This window comes from Ochotona curzoniae, unplaced genomic scaffold (assembly GCF_017591425.1).
Source record: "Ochotona curzoniae isolate NIBS_2020 unplaced genomic scaffold, NIBS_Ocur_1.0 scaffold_4812, whole genome shotgun sequence".
NCBI lineage: Eukaryota > Metazoa > Chordata > Mammalia > Lagomorpha > Ochotonidae > Ochotona > Ochotona curzoniae.
The window spans coordinates 52,501-74,682 of NW_024467124.1; the positions used below are offsets into that span (position 1 = coordinate 52,501).

The 22,182-nt window shown below is 53.6% G+C and overlaps 1 protein-coding gene and 4 non-coding genes across 5 annotated transcripts; all 5 read right to left on the bottom strand.

Annotated features, from left to right (window-relative positions):
• Positions 1–487: 487 nt before the first annotated feature.
• On the bottom strand, positions 488–606 carry LOC121149960. The gene has a single exon (XR_005882904.1). It is a non-coding gene; the product is annotated as a 5S ribosomal RNA (ribosomal RNA).
• A 1,750-nt stretch (positions 607–2,356) lies between these two features.
• LOC121149961 lies at positions 2,357–2,475 on the bottom strand. Its single transcript, XR_005882905.1, has one exon. It is a non-coding gene; the product is annotated as a 5S ribosomal RNA (ribosomal RNA).
• Positions 2,476–4,228: 1,753 nt separating this feature from the next.
• LOC121149962 lies at positions 4,229–4,347 on the bottom strand. Its single transcript, XR_005882906.1, has one exon. It is a non-coding gene; the product is annotated as a 5S ribosomal RNA (ribosomal RNA).
• A 1,746-nt stretch (positions 4,348–6,093) lies between these two features.
• Positions 6,094–6,212, bottom strand: LOC121149963. Its single transcript, XR_005882907.1, has one exon. It is a non-coding gene; the product is annotated as a 5S ribosomal RNA (ribosomal RNA).
• A 9,532-nt stretch (positions 6,213–15,744) lies between these two features.
• LOC121149926 (spermatogenesis-associated protein 31A6-like) lies at positions 15,745–16,902 on the bottom strand. Its single transcript, XM_040970599.1, has one exon. The coding sequence runs from the start codon at positions 16,740–16,742 to the stop codon at positions 15,819–15,821; it is 924 nt and encodes a 307-aa protein (XP_040826533.1). The 5' UTR covers positions 16,743–16,902; the 3' UTR covers positions 15,745–15,818.
• Between the last annotated feature and the right edge of the window lie 5,280 nt (positions 16,903–22,182).

Sequence of the window (22,182 nt, forward strand, 5' to 3'; positions counted from 1 at the left end):
GGGCAGGTGGGTGTGGGCAGGTGGCCAGGGAGGCTGCGGGCCGAGGGCAGATGGTGGCGTGGCGTGGCGTGGCGTGAGTGTGTGCGTGCTTGGCAGAAGAGGTTGGCTGGGCGGCTGTGTGTGTGTGTGTGGCAGGTGGCTGTGCAGGGTAGGGCGGGCTGGGGCGCTGGCTAGTGTGTGTGGGGCCTCGGGGTGGACACCGTTGCAGGCGGCGGTGGCGGCGGGCCCCTGGGTTGCATGGGGCGTGGGAGGCGTGTGGCGGAGCGCTGGGAGAGCAGCAGCAGCAGGCAGGGGAAGGGAAGGGAAGCTGGGCAGGCCAGAGCAGGTAGGCAGGCAGGGTAGCAGGTGGCAGGGCAAGCAGGCCGGGCGCTGGTGGTGTGCCGGGGTTCCGAGCTGGTCGGGGGTGTGGGCTGGGGCTGGGTGGGCGAGCGGGGCGGGCAGGCAGGCTGGCAGGAAAAGGAGGGAGCGGGCATGGGCTGGGGGCAAAAGCCTACAGCACCCGGTATTCCCAGGCGGTCTCCCATCCAAGTACTAACCAGGCCCGACCCTGCTTAGCTTCCGAGATCAGACGAGATCGGGCGCGTTCAGGGTGGTATGGCCGTAGACGACACACGCCGCCTCACAGCCGCTCTTCAGCCTGCTGCCGCCCCTGCCCGCCCTCCGCGCTGCCCTGCCCTGCCCTGCCCTGCCCTGCCCTGCCCCACCGCCCGCCCAAGCCCGCCCTCCACCCCTGCTGCTGCTGCTGCTGCTGCTGCTGCACACCTGCTGCCGCCCCTGCCCGCAGCGCCAGGCCAACACCGGCCCACCTCCTGCTTCAGCGGCCCCCAGGACACTCCAGCTCTCTTCCCAGGCCGCCTCCCCCTGCCCGCAGCCAGGGCGCCTCACCGCGCACCCCCCGCACCCCGGCATTCTCCTCGTCCCTCCCGCCTCCCGCAGCTGGGGAGGAGGCACCGCCGCCGGAGAGGGCTGGAGGGGTGGCCTTCGCGGCCGGGCTTCCAGGGGGCGCCTCACACTGCTGCGCCCTGCCCTCCTACGGCTGGGCACGACGCTGGGAGCCCCGGCAGCTGGCACACGCCCGCATGCCCGCCCGCCCGCCCGCCCGCACCCACGGGGTCCCAGACACCCAGCCCCGGCGGGCCCCGCCCGTGGAGACCTGGGGGCCCCGGGGACGCTCCCCGCTCCCCATCCCACCCCTCTCCCACCCCCACCCCTTCCCCCACAGCCACCCTCACTCCCACCAAGCAAGCAAGCAAGCAAGCAAGCAAGCAAGCAAGCAAGCAATCAGCCACGCTGGGCACCACCACGGGTCGGGACCGGGCACCGGGGTCGCCGCGCCGCGCCGCACGGCCCACTCCAGCGCACGGGGTCACCCTCACCCACCGACTGATGCACACACGCACGCACAGGCCAGCACGCAGGGACCCCACTCGCTGGCCAGCACGCAGGCAGCAGGCACGCACTCAGTCCTACACCACCCACAGGCTTCGAGGCACAGGAGGGATTTCGGTCCACAGGGCAGGTTTGCCCACGCCACAGTGGGGCGCCTGGGCATCCCCTACACCCACGGGCGGGACTGCTGCGGCGGGTGTCTGCGGTGGGGGTGTGTCTGCGGGGGCCGGGGGAGGGTTGCCGGCCGGCCGGGTGGGTGGGGGAGGGGGTCCCTCGGGTGGGCTCTGGCAGGTGGCGTGCAGGCAAGGTTCTCCCCAGGCCTGGCACAGGACCACTGAGTGTGCGTGCAGGCGGGCCCTGCGCAGTGGCGAGCCTGGGCTGGCGAGGTGGTGCTGCTGTTGGTGCTGTTGGGGGCTGGCTGCGGGCGCTGTGTGCCCTGGAGGGGCCCGATTCCGGGGGTGTGGGTGTGGGTGTGGGTGTGGGCAGGTGGGTGTGGGCAGGTGGCCAGGGAGGCTGCGGGCCGAGGGCAGATGGTGGCGTGGCGTGGCGTGGCGTGAGTGTGTGCGTGCTTGGCAGAAGAGGTTGGCTGGGCGGCTGTGTGTGTGTGTGTGGCAGGTGGCTGTGCAGGGTAGGGCGGGCTGGGGCGCTGGCTAGTGTGTGTGGGGCCTCGGGGTGGACACCGTTGCAGGCGGCGGTGGCGGCGGGCCCCTGGGTTGCATGGGGCGTGGGAGGCGTGTGGCGGAGCGCTGGGAGAGCAGCAGCAGCAGGCAGGGGAAGGGAAGGGAAGCTGGGCAGGCCAGAGCAGGTAGGCAGGCAGGGTAGCAGGTGGCAGGGCAAGCAGGCCGGGCGCTGGTGGTGTGCCGGGGTTCCGAGCTGGTCGGGGGTGTGGGCTGGGGCTGGGTGGGCGAGCGGGGCGGGCAGGCAGGCTGGCAGGAAAAGGAGGGAGCGGGCATGGGCTGGGGGCAAAAGCCTACAGCACCCGGTATTCCCAGGCGGTCTCCCATCCAAGTACTAACCAGGCCCGACCCTGCTTAGCTTCCGAGATCAGACGAGATCGGGCGCGTTCAGGGTGGTATGGCCGTAGACGACACACGCCGCCTCACAGCCGCTCTTCAGCCTCACGCCGCCCCTGCCCGCCCTCCGCGCTGCCCTGCCCTGCCCTGCCCTGCCCTGCCCTGCCCCACCGCCCGCCCAAGCCCGCCCTCCACCCCTGCTGCTGCTGCTGCTGCTGCTGCTGCACCTGCTGCCGCCCCTGCCCGCAGCGCCAGGCCAACACCGGCCCACCTCCTGCTTCAGCGGCCCCCAGGACACTCCAGCTCTCTTCCCAGGCCGCCTCCCCCTGCCCGCAGCCAGGGCGCCTCACCGCGCACCCCCCGCACCCCGGCATTCTCCTCGTCCCTCCCGCCTCCCGCAGCTGGGGAGGAGGCACCGCCGCCGGAGAGGGCTGGAGGGGTGGCCTTCGCGGCCGGGCTTCCAGGGGGCGCCTCACACTGCTGCGCCCTGCCCTCCTACGGCTGGGCACGACGCTGGGAGCCCCGGCAGCTGGCACACGCCCGCATGCCCGCCCGCCCGCCCGCCCGCACCCACGGGGTCCCAGACACCCAGCCCCGGCGGGCCCCGCCCGTGGAGACCTGGGGGCCCCGGGGACGCTCCCCGCTCCCCATCCCACCCCTCTCCCACCCCCACCCCTTCCCCCACAGCCACCCTCACTCCCACCAAGCAAGCAAGCAAGCAAGCAAGCAAGCAAGCAAGCAAGCAATCAGCCACGCTGGGCACCACCACGGGTCGGGACCGGGCACCGGGGTCGCCGCGCCGCGCCGCACGGCCCACTCCAGCGCACGGGGTCACCCTCACCCACCGACTGATGCACACACGCACGCACAGGCCAGCACGCAGGGACCCCACTCGCTGGCCAGCACGCAGGCAGCAGGCACGCACTCAGTCCTACACCACCCACAGGCTTCGAGGCACAGGAGGGATTTCGGTCCACAGGGCAGGTTTGCCCACGCCACAGTGGGGCGCCTGGGCATCCCCTACACCCACGGGCGGGACTGCTGCGGCGGGTGTCTGCGGTGGGGGTGTGTCTGCGGGGGCCGGGGGAGGGTTGCCGGCCGGCCGGGTGGGTGGGGGAGGGGGTCCCTCGGGTGGGCTCTGGCAGGTGGCGTGCAGGCAAGGTTCTCCCCAGGCCTGGCACAGGACCACTGAGTGTGCGTGCAGGCGGGCCCTGCGCAGTGGCGAGCCTGGGCTGGCGAGGTGGTGCTGCTGTTGGTGCTGTTGGGGGCTGGCTGCGGGCGCTGTGTGCCCTGGAGGGGCCCGATTCCGGGGTGTGGGTGTGGGTGTGGGTGTGGGTGTGGGCAGGTGGGTGTGGGCAGGTGGCCAGGGAGGCTGCGGGCCGAGGGCAGATGGTGGCGTGGCGTGGCGTGGCGTGAGTGTGTGCGTGCTTGGCAGAAGAGGTTGGCTGGGCGGCTGTGTGTGTGTGTGTGGCAGGTGGCTGTGCAGGGTAGGGCGGGCTGGGGCGCTGGCTAGTGTGTGTGGGGCCTCGGGGTGGACACCGTTGCAGGCGGCGGTGGCGGCGGGCCCCTGGGTTGCATGGGGCGTGGGAGGCGTGTGGCGGAGCGCTGGGAGAGCAGCAGCAGCAGGCAGGGGAAGGGAAGGGAAGCTGGGCAGGCCAGAGCAGGTAGGCAGGCAGGGTAGCAGGTGGCAGGGCAAGCAGGCCGGGCGCTGGTGGTGTGCCGGGGTTCCGAGCTGGTCGGGGGTGTGGGCTGGGGCTGGGTGGGCGAGCGGGGCGGGCAGGCAGGCTGGCAGGAAAAGGAGGGAGCGGGCATGGGCTGGGGGCAAAAGCCTACAGCACCCGGTATTCCCAGGCGGTCTCCCATCCAAGTACTAACCAGGCCCGACCCTGCTTAGCTTCCGAGATCAGACGAGATCGGGCGCGTTCAGGGTGGTATGGCCGTAGACGACACACGCCGCCTCACAGCCGCTCTTCAGCCTGCTGCCGCCCCTGCCCGCCCTCCGCGCTGCCCTGCCCTGCCCTGCCCTGCCCTGCCCCACCGCCCGCCCAAGCCCGCCCTCCACCCCTGCTGCTGCTGCTGCTGCTGCTGCTGCTGCACCACCTGCTGCCGCCCCTGCCCGCAGCGCCAGGCCAACACCGGCCCACCTCCTGCTTCAGCGGCCCCCAGGACACTCCAGCTCTCTTCCCAGGCCGCCTCCCCCTGCCCGCAGCCAGGGCGCCTCACCGCGCACCCCCCGCACCCCGGCATTCTCCTCGTCCCTCCCGCCTCCCGCAGCTGGGGAGGAGGCACCGCCGCCGGAGAGGGCTGGAGGGGTGGCCTTCGCGGCCGGGCTTCCAGGGGGCGCCTCACACTGCTGCGCCCTGCCCTCCTACGGCTGGGCACGACGCTGGGAGCCCCGGCAGCTGGCACACGCCCGCATGCCCGCCCGCCCGCCCGCCCGCACCCACGGGGTCCCAGACACCCAGCCCCGGCGGGCCCCGCCCGTGGAGACCTGGGGGCCCCGGGGACGCTCCCCGCTCCCCATCCCACCCCTCTCCCACCCCCACCCCTTCCCCCACAGCCACCCTCACTCCCACCAAGCAAGCAAGCAAGCAAGCAAGCAAGCAAGCAAGCAAGCAATCAGCCACGCTGGGCACCACCACGGGTCGGGACCGGGCACCGGGGTCGCCGCGCCGCGCCGCACGGCCCACTCCAGCGCACGGGGTCACCCTCACCCACCGACTGATGCACACACGCACGCACAGGCCAGCACGCAGGGACCCCACTCGCTGGCCAGCACGCAGGCAGCAGGCACGCACTCAGTCCTACACCACCCACAGGCTTCGAGGCACAGGAGGGATTTCGGTCCACAGGGCAGGTTTGCCCACGCCACAGTGGGGCGCCTGGGCATCCCCTACACCCACGGGCGGGACTGCTGCGGCGGGTGTCTGCGGTGGGGGTGTGTCTGCGGGGGCCGGGGGAGGGTTGCCGGCCGGCCGGGTGGGTGGGGGAGGGGGTCCCTCGGGTGGGCTCTGGCAGGTGGCGTGCAGGCAAGGTTCTCCCCAGGCCTGGCACAGGACCACTGAGTGTGCGTGCAGGCGGGCCCTGCGCAGTGGCGAGCCTGGGCTGGCGAGGTGGTGCTGCTGTTGGTGCTGTTGGGGGCTGGCTGCGGGCGCTGTGTGCCCTGGAGGGGCCCGATTCCGGGGTGTGGGTGTGGGTGTGGGTGTGGGCAGGTGGGTGTGGGCAGGTGGCCAGGGAGGCTGCGGGCCGAGGGCAGATGTGCGTGGCGTGGCGTGGCGTGAGTGTGTGCGTGCTTGGCAGAAGAGGTTGGCTGGGCGGCTGTGTGTGTGTGTGTGGCAGGTGGCTGTGCAGGGTAGGGCGGGCTGGGGCGCTGGCTAGTGTGTGTGGGGCCTCGGGGTGGACACCGTTGCAGGCGGCGGTGGCGGCGGGCCCCTGGGTTGCATGGGGCGTGGGAGGCGTGTGGCGGAGCGCTGGGAGAGCAGCAGCAGCAGGCAGGGGAAGGGAAGGGAAGCTGGGCAGGCCAGAGCAGGTAGGCAGGCAGGGTAGCAGGTGGCAGGGCAAGCAGGCCGGGCGCTGGTGGTGTGCCGGGGTTCCGAGCTGGTCGGGGGTGTGGGCTGGGGCTGGGTGGGCGAGCGGGGCGGGCAGGCAGGCTGGCAGGAAAAGGAGGGAGCGGGCATGGGCTGGGGGCAAAAGCCTACAGCACCCGGTATTCCCAGGCGGTCTCCCATCCAAGTACTAACCAGGCCCGACCCTGCTTAGCTTCCGAGATCAGACGAGATCGGGCGCGTTCAGGGTGGTATGGCCGTAGACGACACACGCCGCCTCACAGCCGCTCTTCAGCCTGCTGCCGCCCCTGCCCGCCCTCCGCGCTGCCCTGCCCTGCCCTGCCCTGCCCTGCCCCACCGCCCGCCCAAGCCCGCCCTCCACCCCTGCTGCTGCTGCTGCTGCTGCTGCTGCTGCACCTGCTGCCGCCCCTGCCCGCAGCGCCAGGCCAACACCGGCCCACCTCCTGCTTCAGCGGCCCCCAGGACACTCCAGCTCTCTTCCCAGGCCGCCTCCCCCTGCCCGCAGCCAGGGCGCCTCACCGCGCACCCCCCGCACCCCGGCATTCTCCTCGTCCCTCCCGCCTCCCGCAGCTGGGGAGGAGGCACCGCCGCCGGAGAGGGCTGGAGGGGTGGCCTTCGCGGCCGGGCTTCCAGGGGGCGCCTCACACTGCTGCGCCCTGCCCTCCTACGGCTGGGCACGACGCTGGGAGCCCCGGCAGCTGGCACACGCCCGCATGCCCGCCCGCCCGCCCGCCCGCACCCACGGGGTCCCAGACACCCAGCCCCGGCGGGCCCCGCCCGTGGAGACCTGGGGGCCCCGGGGACGCTCCCCGCTCCCCATCCCACCCCTCTCCCACCCCCACCCCTTCCCCCACAGCCACCCTCACTCCCACCAAGCAAGCAAGCAAGCAAGCAAGCAAGCAAGCAAGCAAGCAATCAGCCACGCTGGGCACCACCACGGGTCGGGACCGGGCACCGGGGTCGCCGCGCCGCGCCGCGCCGCACGGCCCACTCCAGCGCACGGGGTCACCCTCACCCACCGACTGATGCACACACGCACGCACAGGCCAGCACGCAGGGACCCCACTCGCTGGCCAGCACGCAGGCAGCAGGCACGCACTCAGTCCTACACCACCCACAGGCTTCGAGGCACAGGAGGGATTTCGGTCCACAGGGCAGGTTTGCCCACGCCACAGTGGGGCGCCTGGGCATCCCCTACACCCACGGGCGGGACTGCTGCGGCGGGTGTCTGCGGTGGGGGTGTGTCTGCGGGGGTCGGGGGAGGGTTGCCAATGGGATGGCGAGTATGGCAAGGGGTGAGCATGAACGGGAGTGTGTTCTGCACTGCTGTACTATGAATCTCTTTTACAAGTGTGAGTTGGAATTAGGGCCGTACAGACTAGTCCATGGTACAGCGGCTGCAGTCCCCTGCAGGTAGATCAGGAAAGGCCTCGTTGGCCTGAGTGTTCTTACTAGTGCAAGAATAAATGAAATTGAGTGAGGGTTTTTTGGCCTTAATTGCAGCAGCATTACCTGGCAGTGTCCTTCCCTGGGAGCTAATTTTTTCAAGTCACATCCCAGAACCTCCTTTAGAGTTCATATTCTGTGAGTGGGAGTGGCCTAGTAGTTTAATAGTGGGTACGTTTCTCGTGGGTTACCACTCTCACTGTAGAGCATGAAAACCAGGACCGGGGCAGTGTTGGCTAGACATAAAGGTACCTGCCAGCATGTGTGTGGGCTGGGGAGTAGCTTGGTTGGGTTAAACTAGGCTTCAATGCCCATTGACATGTATGAGAACTGAATGGGTTGTGGGACCTACCGAACAACCCTGCAGTACGTACTCCAAGCATGGATACAAGGGTAGGATGCTGAATTGTTGAGGTTATCGGGAGTCGCCCCAAGTAGGCTGCGGCTCCCACTGGTTTCTGTGAGGACCGAGTATGAATTGGGTAGGATCGAGTTGGACTACAACACCCATTGGTTCACTTGGAAGACAGGGCTGGAAACGGAACTGACCCGGCTATAGGAACAACCAGCATGTGCATAAGCTGATTGGGGTGTTGAACTCTGTACTGGCAAATTCACGCAAGAATCAGTCCTGGGATCATCTCAGATGAAGTTTCTTGGGAGATCCCTCCAACTGAACTGCTGATCTCAGAACCCCAACCATGAAGAGACTATGTCATCCAGTGGATTCTGAATATCCGAGATTGGCAGCAATTCAGAACTGTTGAACTATCAAAACTGCTTGAGCAGGACCCTCAGAGCATGCCTCAGATTGGGGTTCTGGGATGGTTGGGAGGCTGGGTGCGGGGAGCTTTTCCCTTTGTTTCTCCCCTAACCCCACATACAGGGAAAAACGATAATATTAGTGTGGAAACAATGGTATTACCCACATTCATCCTGTAACCTTTGACACTTAGTACCCTAATCAACTAAGTAAGATTATTAAAAAAAAAAACCCGAATGTTTGTATTTATGTTTTAAACTGCAGATTAATGAATGTAAAATTTCATATTCGTAATGTGCAGTTATTTTTTTTTAAAGCTCTATTTATTTTTATTACAAAGTCAGATATACAGAGAGGAGGAGAGACAGAGAGATCTTCCATCCTATGATTTACTCCCCAAGTGGCCGCTAGGGCTGGAGCGGAGCCAGTCCAAAGCCAGAAGCCTCTTCCAGGTCTCCCAGGCAGTTGCAGGTTCCCAAGGCTTTGGGCTGTCCTTGACTGCTTTCCCAAGCCAAGCAGGGAGCTGGGAAGGGAAGTGGGGCTGCTGGGATTAGAACCAGTGACCATATGGGATCCTGGAGTGTTCAAGGCTAGGATTTTAGCTGCTAGGCCACCACACTGGGCCTTTTAATCTTTTGTTTTTGTTTTTATGCTAGGTTTTTTATGGTAGAAAGGGAAAAGGCATTAGCACCACCAACCCGACAATTATTGCCAGGGATTTGCTTTGTTCACTGCTTCTCTATGAACAATCCTAGATCTCATAATTAAAATATTAATGAGCAAAAGCGTATTTTTTTCCTGGTTTACTGAATGTTTAGATGTGGGATTTCTGTCTGTAGGGAGGAAACGTGACTTGACTTTGATGCCAATAGACCAAAATTCTACCTGTGCCACAAAGCACAGTGTCAATGCACCAGGTGGCTGGCTTTTGCACCTTGATTTCAGACACAATGACACATCATAAAATCTCTAATAAATTTCAGCCAATCAGTATGTGTGTACTACTTTTGCTTTGAGTAATACCTAGTTGAGTTTTAAAGATTCTAATAATAAAAAACATGAGAATTTCAATGTCATTATCGTTTAATTGCCTTTGAACTTTTCCAATGCAAAATTCCAAGCTAACATTCACTTTTACTTTTACCAAAGCAAGATGGAGAAATTGTTTTCTATATTCTTTACATTTTTGGCATACTTTTATGGTCCAGAAATCTCAGACGTCTTAAAAGATGGTATGGCTTTTAAGTTCTTAAGTATAGAGACTTAATCTTCATAGCACATACATTTTGCTGTATATGCAGGAAAACCTTATTTTCTGGATTAGCTCAGAATTACAAATGTCACATATGAATTATATGGTAACTTCAGAAAATCTCTGCATTGTATGTTAAGTATGGTTTGCGAGAAATAAGAACATTGATCTGTGTATGCATTTCGATTTGGTATGCTAAAAGTTCCAAATTGTTGCTAAAATTTTATAGAATTGTAATCTCATTTCAAGATTTCACTAAAATTTTAAGACACAAATTATTTCTCTGTAGCAAATTGTAACATAAAGGAAATTTGGGTGCAATTGTGAAATGGTGTATACGTTCTAAATATATATATTTCCAAAAAACATATTCTATGGGTTAATTCAACTTTAAGATATAATCTACAGCCTAAAAGGTACTGTTACCTGCACCATACAGTTGGATTAATTTTGACAGATGTGAATATGCAGTTGTGGAACTATCGCTGCATCAACATGTAGGATATGTTCATTGCCAAGTTTCTTTGGGGGCTTTTTATGATCATTCTACACCTTCTAATGATGAGTGATTTGATTTGGTGATGATACTTGGGCTATTTTCAGATCTTATACTGATAGGACATTTTTCCCATTTTACATACCATTTGCTTTTTTCCCCAGATGGAGTGTTAACACCATTAGTACTGATATCAATACACAGCAAGCAGAAAATAATAACCATTACAAGAAAACGATTTATTTATTTTTATTGGAAAGTCAGATTTACAGAGAGAAGGAGAGACAAAGATCTTCCATCCACTGGCTCACTCTGCAAGTGGACACAATGGCTACTCAGCTGATCTGAAGTCAGGACCCCAGGAGCTTTTTCCTAGTCTCCCATGTGGGTGCAGGATCTCAAGGCTTTGGCCCAGCCTCTACTGTTTTCCTAGGTCATAGCAGGGGGTCGGATGGGAAGTAGAGCATCCGGGACACAAACCGGCATCCATATGGGATCCTGGGCACATGCAAGGAGAAGGCTTTAGCTGCTAGGCTATCATGCTGGACCTGGACATTAACATTTTAAAATCCTCATCTGTTGTGCTGACATACCATTGTTTCTAAGATGAGCAACCCTAATTGAAATGAAAACTCATTTATTTTTACCTTGTTAAAATTTCCAACTTGAAGAAATATTTTCCCCCTAATGTATTCCTTTTTGTTTGGTTATTAAACAAATACATTGGGGACAATGTAATGGCTCAGCAGGTGAAGCTGCTGTTTGCAACACTGATATCTCATATCGAAGTGTGAGTTCAAGCAGCAACTGTACAGCTTCATATCTGGCTCCTTGCTGATGTGCTTGGGAAAGCAGGAGAAGATGGACCAAGTGCTTGAACTCCTGCCACCATGGAGACTTGGACAGTGTTCCAGGCTCCTGACTTCAGTCTGCCCCAGCCTGGGCCTTTGTGTTTATTTGGAAGTGAACCAGCAGACGGAATCTCTCTCTCTGTGTTTGCATGTGTGTGGGTTTCACTGCCTCTTTCTGTGTCACTCTCCCTGTCAAATAAACATAAAAACATGCATGATGGAGCAAGCATTTGATCTAGCAGTTAACATATGAGCTGCCTGAATCTCACATCAGAATAACTGGGTTTGAGAGGCAACTAAACTTCTGAATCTAGTTTCCCACCAATGCTGACACTGGAAGGCAGAGGTGATGGCTCAAGTAATTAAATTCTTGGCATCCCCATGAGATACCTGAATTGCAATTCCAGCTCCTTGTTCCAGCTCTGAGCAGTGCTGGCCACTGCAGGAATGCAGGAGAATGAATCAGCTAAAGGGAATTTATTGACTCTCTGTTACATAAATAAGGTGTTTGTAAGTGCAGAGAAGGTATTTAATGCATTGGTGAAGACATGAGGTATCCAAACCACAGTGCCTGGGACTGTGTCTCAGCTCCGTGATTGAAGCTGATCGCGTGATGTGTCTGTCAATTTCAGGCTCTTACTTTAATTTTGTTCAGGCCCTGACTTTTGCCAGCATTTGGGGAGTGAACCAGCAGGATAAACAACTCTGTTTCTCTCTTTCTCATTCTTTTCTCTCTTGTTCTCACACATTCTCACTTCAATTATTCTCTTCATCATTATGAAAGTATTTAGTAAATGTGCATTCATTTCCCCTCAGATGTTGACATGTCTCTTTCTCATTTGTTGGTCTTACATATATATCCCAAGCAGAGAATTAATGATATTTTCAATACTTCAAAATCATTTTAACCTTTTTGCCCTTCCTGTATTTTCTATACAATGGTTTCCTAGTGGCCGTTGTTAGAAAATATGTATGTAATAAATGTTTTTTAGAAGGATCTTTATAAAACGTTCATCAGGATAAGCCATGTTAACCTAACTTGAACTTGTTTATATCCTAAGAATATGTATAGTAATGCCATTTTAGGCTATTACTGCATTTTAAGAAATAAGGTGATATTAAGAATTGTAATATTGCTAAGCGATAAAATAGGAATATTGAAGATATTTGACCTGTGAAAAATCTTTGTGTGGATACAAGACTGCTAAAAAGAAAACATAGCCTAAAATTTTATGGAATCTCTTATGTACAAAATGAGTTATTTGAACACTATCAGTGTGCCAGTGCCTCTTGGATGCTTTGATATCTAGAGTCCACCTGCTGAAAATGTTTGTCTACAAAGTAAAGAAGTCATAACTCAAGCATAAATCTTGTTCCCAATAGGATGTTAAAAAATCTGGCATTGATACAGTTTGGCTAGTTGATAACTGAACAACTAATTTATTTAATTTTATTGAAGGTTGCCTGTGTTATTCTGCCTTAAAATTTTTTATTTACTAAACTTTGAGTCTGAGTTCAAATTGATAAAATAAAAATAAAAATCTAGGGTAGAAAGAACTTCCCAGGTCTTCACAATTTATTTTTTTCAGAGGCACTGGCCTGTAAAAGGGCAAATTAGGAAATATTTCCCTCAAACCAAGCCCAGTTTGATGCACTACTGACAATGATCTAGTCCCTCCTGTGCTCTAGAATGGTCCATCAAGGGTTGGCTGCTCAGGCTTATGGGGTGGGGTGTGAGGGTGCCCCATAAATTGTGGGTGTCTCATTGAGGTTTCTGGCGAAAACCCTGTGAAATCTATGTGGGATACCTCTGGATTCGGTATCTGCCAGGGTTTTGGAGAGAACTCTGTTCTTTTTTTTTTTTTTTTTTCTGAATCTTCATCTGAAATTTTTCCCCAATTTTTTAAAATTATTGCTTTTTTTTTTTTTCTGTATTTGGGATGAAGGGAGACGTAAAGGGAGAAGCCCCACCCAGCCTCCCACTCATCCCAGGTCCCCGATGTGGGGCATGCTCCAAGGGTCCTGCTCAAGTTCACCTGAAATTTCTATAAAAGTTTTGGTATTGCATTATTTTTAACATATTGTTTACCCAATACTATGTCAATTAATTCCATAATGTTGTATATTGATACTGAGGCCTTGTTGGGGCTTTTAACCGACCGGATCTTTACTCTGTTAGACCTATCTTCAGACCATAGAAGGTCTCCCCAGGAGGCCACTGAACTTATCTGGACAATAAGACGCTGAACTTTATGCTAGGCATGTGTTTGCAAGCAATGAATCTCAACTGAACTTGAACTATGGTTATGCAGCAAGGTGGAGGAATCCACCATGGGGGGAGGGATATGGGGAGGGGTGGGGGGAATCCCCAGCGCCTATAAAACTGTACTACATAATACAGTGTAAGCAACAATAAAAAAAAAAAAGTTTTGGTAAACTCTGAGGGGGAAGTCACTGTGAAATCTGAGAAAAATTCCTGAATGAGGTTTCTAAGGCAACATAAGGCTCCATAGGAGAGGGCTGTGGCAGGTGCCTTGGTGAAATCTGCACTAGATTTCTATGTGTAGAATATGGGACAACATGAAATCCCTGTGTATAGTTGCTGTGAGAGAATTTGTGTTTTCCCCACAGAGTTTCTCAACGAGCCCTCACAGACATCACCCAGTATGGATGCAAATAGACCTTTCGCTTTTTCCCATACAGAGATCTGTCTCAGATTTCACACAGACTTTCATAGTTCTTAGAACACAGGGACCTACCTGAGAGCTCACGCGTAAACTCACAAGACCTTGTGTGAAAAACGCACACTCATCAGACAGCAACTTTATCAAACGATTCTAAACAAAACAACAAAAATAGCACACAGGCTTTCTCTGCTTCACAGAATCCACCGATGTGGACCCCTTGTGTCTTCTCTCGGAGACCCAAACTGTGCCCTCTCACTCCACAACGAGACCCTGAAGGGACCCCACTGAAATCCTTAGGGAAGTGGGAGATTTTTGTTGTCTCTGGAGTTCCCTGCTCCTCTACTGAGACTCGCTGTGTTTGGTCTCCGTGGTAGGCCTGTGGGTGAATTCTTCATGGAAAGTCTGTTAGAAACTCTGTGGAGATTTCTGTGTGCAACGTCTGAGGCAATTCTGCAAGAGAGGTTTCTGAGGTCCGTGAGAGAGGAGTCCTCAGGATCTTGTGGATTATGCTCTCCATATGACAGAGCGAGACAAACTCTCTGGAGAAAGGACTTCCTCTACTTTTTAGGGGTCCTTTTGTCATTCCATATGACTAAGTGCCCAGGGAAGAGGAAAAAATCTATGATAAAAATACAGTGAGCACATAGTAGGGACCATGCCTGCACTTCTCACCACCTCTGACCCCATGTGTACAGATTGTGTTGCCTGCCTCTTCTGATGTTAGCACATGAGATAAACAAGCACTGGGGGTCAAGCAAGACTTTCCATATGATCCAAGGCATGTCCTTGGTTACTTTCATGTCCTGTAGGAAGAATTCTGAAACCACATGTACATACAAAAGTCACCAGAGTATGAGTCATGTAAGAGTCCCCCAGTACTGGGCCCGGCGCGGTGGCGCAAGTGGATCCCGCGCCTTGCACACCCGGGATCCCATATGGGCTGCCGGTTCTATCCCGGCAGCCCCCCACTTCCCTTCCAGCTCCCTGCCTGTGGCCCGGGAAAGCAGTCAAGGACGGCCCAAAGCTTTGGGACCCTGCACCCGCGTGGGAGACCCGGAAGAGGCTCCTGGCTTCGGATTGGCATAGCATCGACCGTAGCACTCACTTGGGGAGTGAATCATCGGACGAAAGATCTTCCTCTCTGTCTCTCCTCTCTGTATATCTGCCTTTCCAATAAAAAAATAAAAAATAAAAAAAAAACAAGAGTCCCCCAGTACTAAAATTTCCATCTATTATTAAGCCATCTTTTCTAGAACTCAAAAGGTAACAATGTGAAGGATTATCAAATAAATTGTTAAACATTCTTCCCTAGTTCAGTTTACATGATCTTGAGTCTGGAATTCAGTGTTGGCCTATAAGTGGTTTCTCCAGGCACGTGGTCCAGGACAACAGCAGGTGAAATCCAGTGTGTGATCAGGATGGATCATCCATCCTTGAACATCCCATGTCTTCTAAACCTGGAGATGGTGGACGAAAGTCAGAGGTGTCCTATGCACTGTGCTGCTGTGACACTGTGATGGCCACATGCTTCCTCCCTTGGTTCTAATTTGACGATTCCTTCCTTAAACCCACTTTTGGTTCAGTGTCTTTCAAGGCACTATACCAGAGTTACATGCCATTCATACTCATCCACAACCCTCTCTGTGAAGCTGGGGCAGATGCAGAAGAGATAAAAACTAGACCAATATGGGTATGCATGAGAAGACCCATTCATTTATTTGGGAAAGTGAGGAAAGAGTTCTCAGTAAACTGAAAACTGCAACCTGCAGATGCATAGAAATCCAGAGCACTGTTCTCACTGTTCAGGGGTGTGATCAAGACAAAAGCAGTAGCAAGACCCTCTATTTTTTTAAGCCTGAAATAAGAGTGTCCCTCATTCCCATCATAGCCTTTCTCAGGAAGTGAAGGGGCTGTCCAAAAGCAGAGATCTATTCTCCGTCAGAAGATCCAAGGTCAAGATTTTTCCTGCTTGGCATACTCCCACTGTGTGAAGTGGACCCACTTGGCTCTGACGCTTCCAAGCCCGTGTGTGAATATTTAGGCCTGTGATGCCTCTGTGCCAAGGACTAGAAAAATGAGTTTAACCAGATATTGAGGGCAGATATTCAGTTTCTTCTCATGTTTAGTTTATTCTTTGAGTAACCATATCATCATGGAATCACAAGGTTCAATGAGTGATCTCAGAATGGGTGTGGGCGTTGTCACCATTGTCAGCCTCCCACCTTCCCCCATCACTTGAAGACCACGAAAAGCACACCAAACATCACACAAGATAGGAGCCATTACTCTGTTATATAAAGAAAATGCAGGTGTTATGGTACATTAAATATCCTGAATATATGGACAGGAGAAAATTTATTTTTCTCTATATGGGCTGAATTTTCTTTGGGGATGTGTTTTCCTAATAGGGAAAGCTGGAGGATATTTTCCTGGTTGGCCAGACAACACACCTCCTAGAAGAGGACAATGCCTTGGGCAATGGGGATGGTGGCCTGAGATATGTGGCATTGCTGGCCCATGAGGAGAGGGACTGACTGCGGGGGATGCAGTCTTGCTGGGGGGAGAGAGGTGAGGATGCCTCAAGCATTGGCCCTCCTTGCTGAATTGCGTACTTTTCAGAGAATGCTGGTCTCTCATTTGTTTTTGCCTCACGGAACAGTTCTGGCACTTCGGGGTGGCCTGGTGGGCGCGCGCTGCATGGCTTGGCCTTCTCTTCTGCTCTGCTGGGCAGGGGGGCTTGTGGTAGTAGGAGCCCCGAGATACTGGGATTTGGAGTTCTTCCCTGTGCTGACTGATCTTAGAGGCACAAAGGTCATCTTTAAGTATCACGTCCTTCTCCAAAATCTCTCCAACAATGGTCACGGGCTCCTCAGCTTCAGCTATGGTACTGTCCGTATGTGATTGGTTATTGACTGATTGTTGGCTCTGGGCACTGGCTGATTTTTGCAAAGCATCTTCCTGCTCTGGGATTTTTTTCTTGGGGAAAATCAGCTGAACAAATTGCCTTATAGATTGTTTGAAGACTTCTGAAGGAACATCTTTGTTTTCTGACAGGAGCTGAGTGCTTCCACTCACATGGGTATCTTCCATGTCCATCACCTCGGGGAGTTTTGAAATCCTTAATTCTGGAAATTGGTCTTCATGCTTTTCTGGGTTGAGCTTCCTATAGACCTCGCTCTTATAAGTAGTAGCACACATCTCATTTTGGCTCTTCCGAGAGTCTTGATGTTTTGGGACCCTGGACTTTTGTTGCTCCACACTGCCCGCTCTCACTACCATGGAATCACTTCGAATCTGGGCAGTAAATATGTCCCCAACAGGCACATTCTGGAATGTCTGTGAAGTCAGACATTCTGCAGCAAGGAGTGTGCCAGCAGAACAGTCTGGAAGGAGTTCATCAGTGGCATAAGCTTGAGGCTGCTTTGCTGATCTTCTCTTTCCTCTGTGTTTGTCCTCACAAACAGCCTCTGCTTTAAAAAGGTGTTCTCTCGCATCTTTGGAAACAGACGTTTGAGGAAGGAAAGGGCCATCACAGCTATCTTTTCCTTTGCCACAGACAGTCCCACTCTGGTGCATTCTCCCTTTGGTGCTGCAGGTGAGGGTCTGAGAGAGCTGCTTGCTTTCCCGCCCACTTGGATATGTCTCAGAAGACATGTGGCCATCAGGGGATGGAACCCTTTCCATGTAAGTAGGGGAAGGGAAAACAGTAAAACCTGGCGATGTGGTAATAGATTCATTTGTTATCAACTTCTCTTTTGGACATGTCTGTGGTGGTTTTCCCAGTATCTTGGCAAGTTCAACTGTCGAACTGGTCCTAGATTCACAAGGAGTTGAGGTGGGACTGGAAAACTGTGGAAGAGATGCATGTTGAACATTTTGCAACTTAAAGGAATTTAAGGGTTTGAGGACCCTGAGGGGTAGTCCCCATTTGTGCTTTATCCAACTCTTAATAATATGAGCATCCAGCACCTGTTGAATGAGTGGACTGAGGAAGGACAGCTCCTGGGAAGTGCTCACACAAGTTTCCAAACTTCTTGACAGATCTAAAGTTCTGTTTTCTAGGTTATTGTCTGACACAGAAAAAGGGCTGTTGGCACAAGGACCAGATTGGTACACCCCCAAAGAAGCTGTCTTCTCGTTGATCTGCCCCGACATTGTGCCGAAATGGGCACTGGGAACATTTTCAGAATGGTTCATTTCTAGGCTTCTTGATACATCATTTCTACAGTCAGGGATCCAGTTTCTGGTACAATGTGCTTGTGACTCCTCAAAGGGAACTCTCAGGATCTTTCCTGGCAAATCTTGCCAACACCTGGATGCACCTTGTGGGACCTTCCCTAGGATATGCCCTAAGTTCTTGCTTGAATTCTTCCCTAGCTGGAACCTCACCTTCTGCAAATTCTTGCTGCATTCACCCATAATTACTGAGGCTCCTGTACATCTGAATTTTTCCTTTGTCTGACATGTTTCTGCTAATTTATCCTGAAACTGTATTAGTTCCATAGACTCTTGTATATACCGAGGCAAGTCCCAGCGGTGCTCTATCAGCCACTTCTGAATGTGTTGTTCCACTTGCTTCCGGAGCTCGTGGCTGATAGGAAAATTCTCAGGAAGAATGGATTCTGCCCAGCTGTTTTGGGAAAGTTTGGGATTGATGAAAGTACAGTCTTCTTGGGATTTTTGGTCCTCAAAGGGCAAAGTCTGCCCACTTCTTAACTTTTGTTCCAGCAATAACCATTCTGAATCCTGAATTCCAGTTTGGTTGACAAAGCATGACTTATTCTGTATTGTAGCACAAGGTGCTCCACAACTGCTAACCTGAGATGTAGAAGAAGCTAATATAGTAGACAACGGTGATGGGAGGTGGGTCTGAGGCTGGATCTCACTCGGAATTGGAGGTTGATACTGGGGAATGGGTGGAATAAGAGATTGGAGATGGGGTTTCATATGGGACAAGGGATGGGCCTGTGGAAGCCGGGGGGACACTTTGGCATGCATTTGAGCTGGACAGACATCCACAACTGCATTAAATAAGAACAGGGGGGGTTGCAGTGTGCAAGAGTTTCCAGATATACAGGCAGCAGCCACTAAGGATTCACTGTGTAGAGAAGGCAGACCCCAGAAAAGCTGCTTATATTTCTCCTGACTATGATCCCCTAAGACTACAGGAGTTGAGAGCTGCTGAGGACAGAGCAAATGTTCTAACTTTTCTTTTGCCTTCCATAAATGCAGAGGTGCTGTAGTGTCCCGTTCAGTACCTAGTGATGCTACCGTATTTCCCACAGAATCCAAATTATAGTCTGGGTTCTTCTGTTCTGAGAATGAGCCATCGTTTTCTGTTTCTTCCCATGCCTTGACCTTAGTTTCCTTTGTGATTTGTAGCCTTAGGAACTTTTGGTCATCACAGTTGAGCCAAGAGGGGTCATTAGCCACTACCTGCCTATCTGGGGATTCTGTCCAGAATGAAGCCGCAGGTGCCTCGTAGGGAAGGGGCTCTTTCTGGTCCTTAAGCTCGATAGAAGGGCACATGATTCTGGCAGCCACTTGCCACCAAGAAAAGCCTGATATGGGATAGCCTGAGTGGCTGAGGACTGAGATGACTGGGAGAGAGGATGCTGACCAGTGCTTGTGCACACTGTGTGTGACAGAGCTTAGTGGCAGTGCCACTGAGCGACACCGAGAAAGCGTCAGAATGGAGTCTGGCATTGGTGGAGCGGAGAAGGAAGTTGGAGGCAAAGCATGACCCATGGAATCAGGGGGGCTTAGTGGGGGAAGGGAAAGTGTAAGTGGACGGGATGAATTGCATTCTAGTGGAAACAAAGGCTCTGGTGGCTGAGGGGAAGTCACAGACAGGTATGAAGAAGCAGAAGCTAAGGAGGTGGTTGGACCTGGTGACAGGGTAGAGGCCAGATGCACAGGGTGTTCAGACAGAGAAGCTGGGGAATTTGACGGAGACAGGACGAGTGTGGCATCTGCCACAGGTTCTCCACACGTCCAGAGGACTCCAGCAGGTGCCTTTTTGCACACCCCATCTAGGTGGTCTTGATTTAAGAGTTGGTAAGAGTTGCCTTCATCAGAGAGCTTCCCCAAGTTTCTGCAGGAGACAGGAGGTATAAGCTGGGGCAAGCAGCAGACAAGATCCAGGATCCAACCAGAGGTGGGGATGCTATGGTTACAAACGTTCCATTGCCCCACACCCTGACTTCACAATTCTGTTTCCCTTTATCGCAGGGATTTGGTCCCATCCCTCCATGGTACCTCCCCCCCCGCCCCCCGCAATCTGTATATCATAGACCCTGATGGGAAGGATACTGGATCGAAGAAGGAAGATCCTACTTGTTTAGAAGTGAAATCAGGTTTCGAACCTCCTCCAGGTCTTCCAGGCAATCCCCGCAGGCTGGAAATCAGGACATTGAGTTATGGTGGAGAAGGGAGGATCCTGGGGATCTTGAAGGAGGCCACGTGGAATGCAACTTTTGGGAGGACTATAGGGGATTAGATTATGCAGCCCAAGCATCAGTGTCTAATTACACGAACCTGACAGTGACCGGAAGGTGCATGGAGAGGCAACACTTTGTTTTCTGCAAAGTTCTTTCTCAGTCATCATTTTGCATGGGCCTCTCTGCAGCCCCGAGGAGGAGAAATGAGGTGGCCATCTCCTAGGGGAACTGGCCTCAGCAGATTGAAAGGGCTAACTCATAGCTGGAGCTGGATGTCCTACGGCCAAATCCAGGCAGTGTTGGTGGCTCTATGGCCAACAGTGCCCCCTGCCTGGCAGGAACCTGAGAACTTACCCCCAAATTCTCATTTTCCCTGGAGCCTCTCCTTCAGGCCTCTGACACTGATGGCTACAAGCTGTGACTCTGATGCCTCAGGAATTAGCAACATCAGATCACCTGTGGGAGCTCTAGATGGTAAGAGCCATACCTTTCACAGCCGTGCTCTTCTTTCCTCTCCTGCTCCTCCTCTGCACTTGATGCTAGAGACAAGGAAGAAAGCAACTGTGATTTAATTCTCTATCCTGCCCCAGACCAGCTGCTGGCATTCAGTGTCCATGCAGGCGACTTTCTCCATATAGCCAAGGAAACTGTGTCCTTCTCTTTGAGTGACTCCTTTTTAAAGTGGATAAAGTATTCCCATTTTTTTTTCTTTGAAAAGCACACAAGGGATTTGCTCCCATGATTCACCATGGATGTCGCTTGTTCTTTATTCCTGTGCTGCAGAAGCACAGTTGCTTCTGCGGTACATTTGAGCTTCCACACAGGGTCTTACTGTCCAAGGTTAAAGGTCACTCCAGCCTCTGAGTTCTCAGGGCTCAGCTGACACCAAAAGAATGTTTGACCCTGAGGAACCTGCCACAAGAAGGTCCCCAATAAACTAGTGCTCAGGGCCCAGTCTCCCCAAGATAGTCTATCCCATTCACCCAGCCCTCAGTGGCTGAGTCATGGCATTTAAGTTTGCCCTGGTGCCTTCCAGCACATCAGGGCATGGTCTTATAGATTTGGATCGAAATCTTAGTGCCCACCGTAACCCCCTCCCCTTTCACGCCTTTCCCTAGAAGTATGATGCCATATTGCTTCCTGATATTTCCCTGCCCCTGCTCTCTATTCAATTTGGAAAAGTGGAAATAGTAACAGAAAAAAGGGAACCGTTTTGTGTTGGATCTGGTCCGCGGTCTCTTTACCTTCCTGATGACTCCCTTCCTGTTGGGAGATGGTGAGGCTGGATTGCTCTGCAGACACAGGAGTAACAGCAGGAAAAGCCCCACTCCACACAGGATGGGCAGGATGAGGTTTGCCACCCAGAAGGTGAAGTTGGGGCTCAGCCACATGGCACTCACAGTTTTCAGTAGAAGGAGGTGGTTTTTCATAATATAACTTAGTGTGTTACCCTCAGGCCACTGAACCCTGGGAGTTCCTTTTGGCAGAATGGACTGGGGCCCAGGCCTACATCACAGAGCTACTGCTTCCTTGTCACAAAGGGCTCTGAGGGTGGGGGAGGGGATGACAGAGAAGGCAGAGCCATGGCCTCCTGTCACCATCGGGTCAGCATTTTCCTCCACCTGTCTGGATCTTCTAGAGCCTTCCAGCACCATCCTTATGATGTTATAAATGGCCCTTAGTCAATTTCCTACTCAGCTCCCCAAACACAGACATTTCCCACCTTCCTTCCTTCCTTCCTTTCCCACCTTCCTTCCTTCCTTTCTTTCTTTCTTTCTTTCTTTCTTTCTTTCTTTCTTTCTTTCTTTCTTTCTTCCTTCCTTCCTTCCTTCCTTCCTTCCTTCCTTCCTTCCTTCCTTCTTTCTTTCTTTCTTTCCTTCCTTCCTTCCTTCCTTAGTGATCTTGCCCTGAAGTATACCAATTTTACAATAAAAGTATTAACACTGCAATTTTAATTATTTTTCAGAAACACTTACTTTCAGCATCTATTTTGTCCTCAGCTCAAGCTTTGTCAATATTTTTTTGGTCTTCTGTCAAAACAGAAACAGAACTTTAACGTTTTTTTGCATTTGTTTGGTTTTATGAATTTTGAATAGTATGTTTTAGTTTTTTTCTCATTTTCAATCTAAAAGCCAAATATAGAATTAAAAAGATACTGCCAATTTTGTGAAAATTTTGAAGCTATCACATATGTGTCTTACATTTGATTTATCCACTAATCTGTCAGTGGATGCTTAGCGAGCCGGATAATGCTGTCATGAATATGGGGCATAGCACCC

Coding starts and splice junctions, on each gene's coding strand:
- LOC121149926 (XM_040970599.1), bottom strand. CDS start 16,742: ATGGTAGTGAGAGCGGGCAGTGTGGAGCAACAAAAGTCCAGGGTCCCA.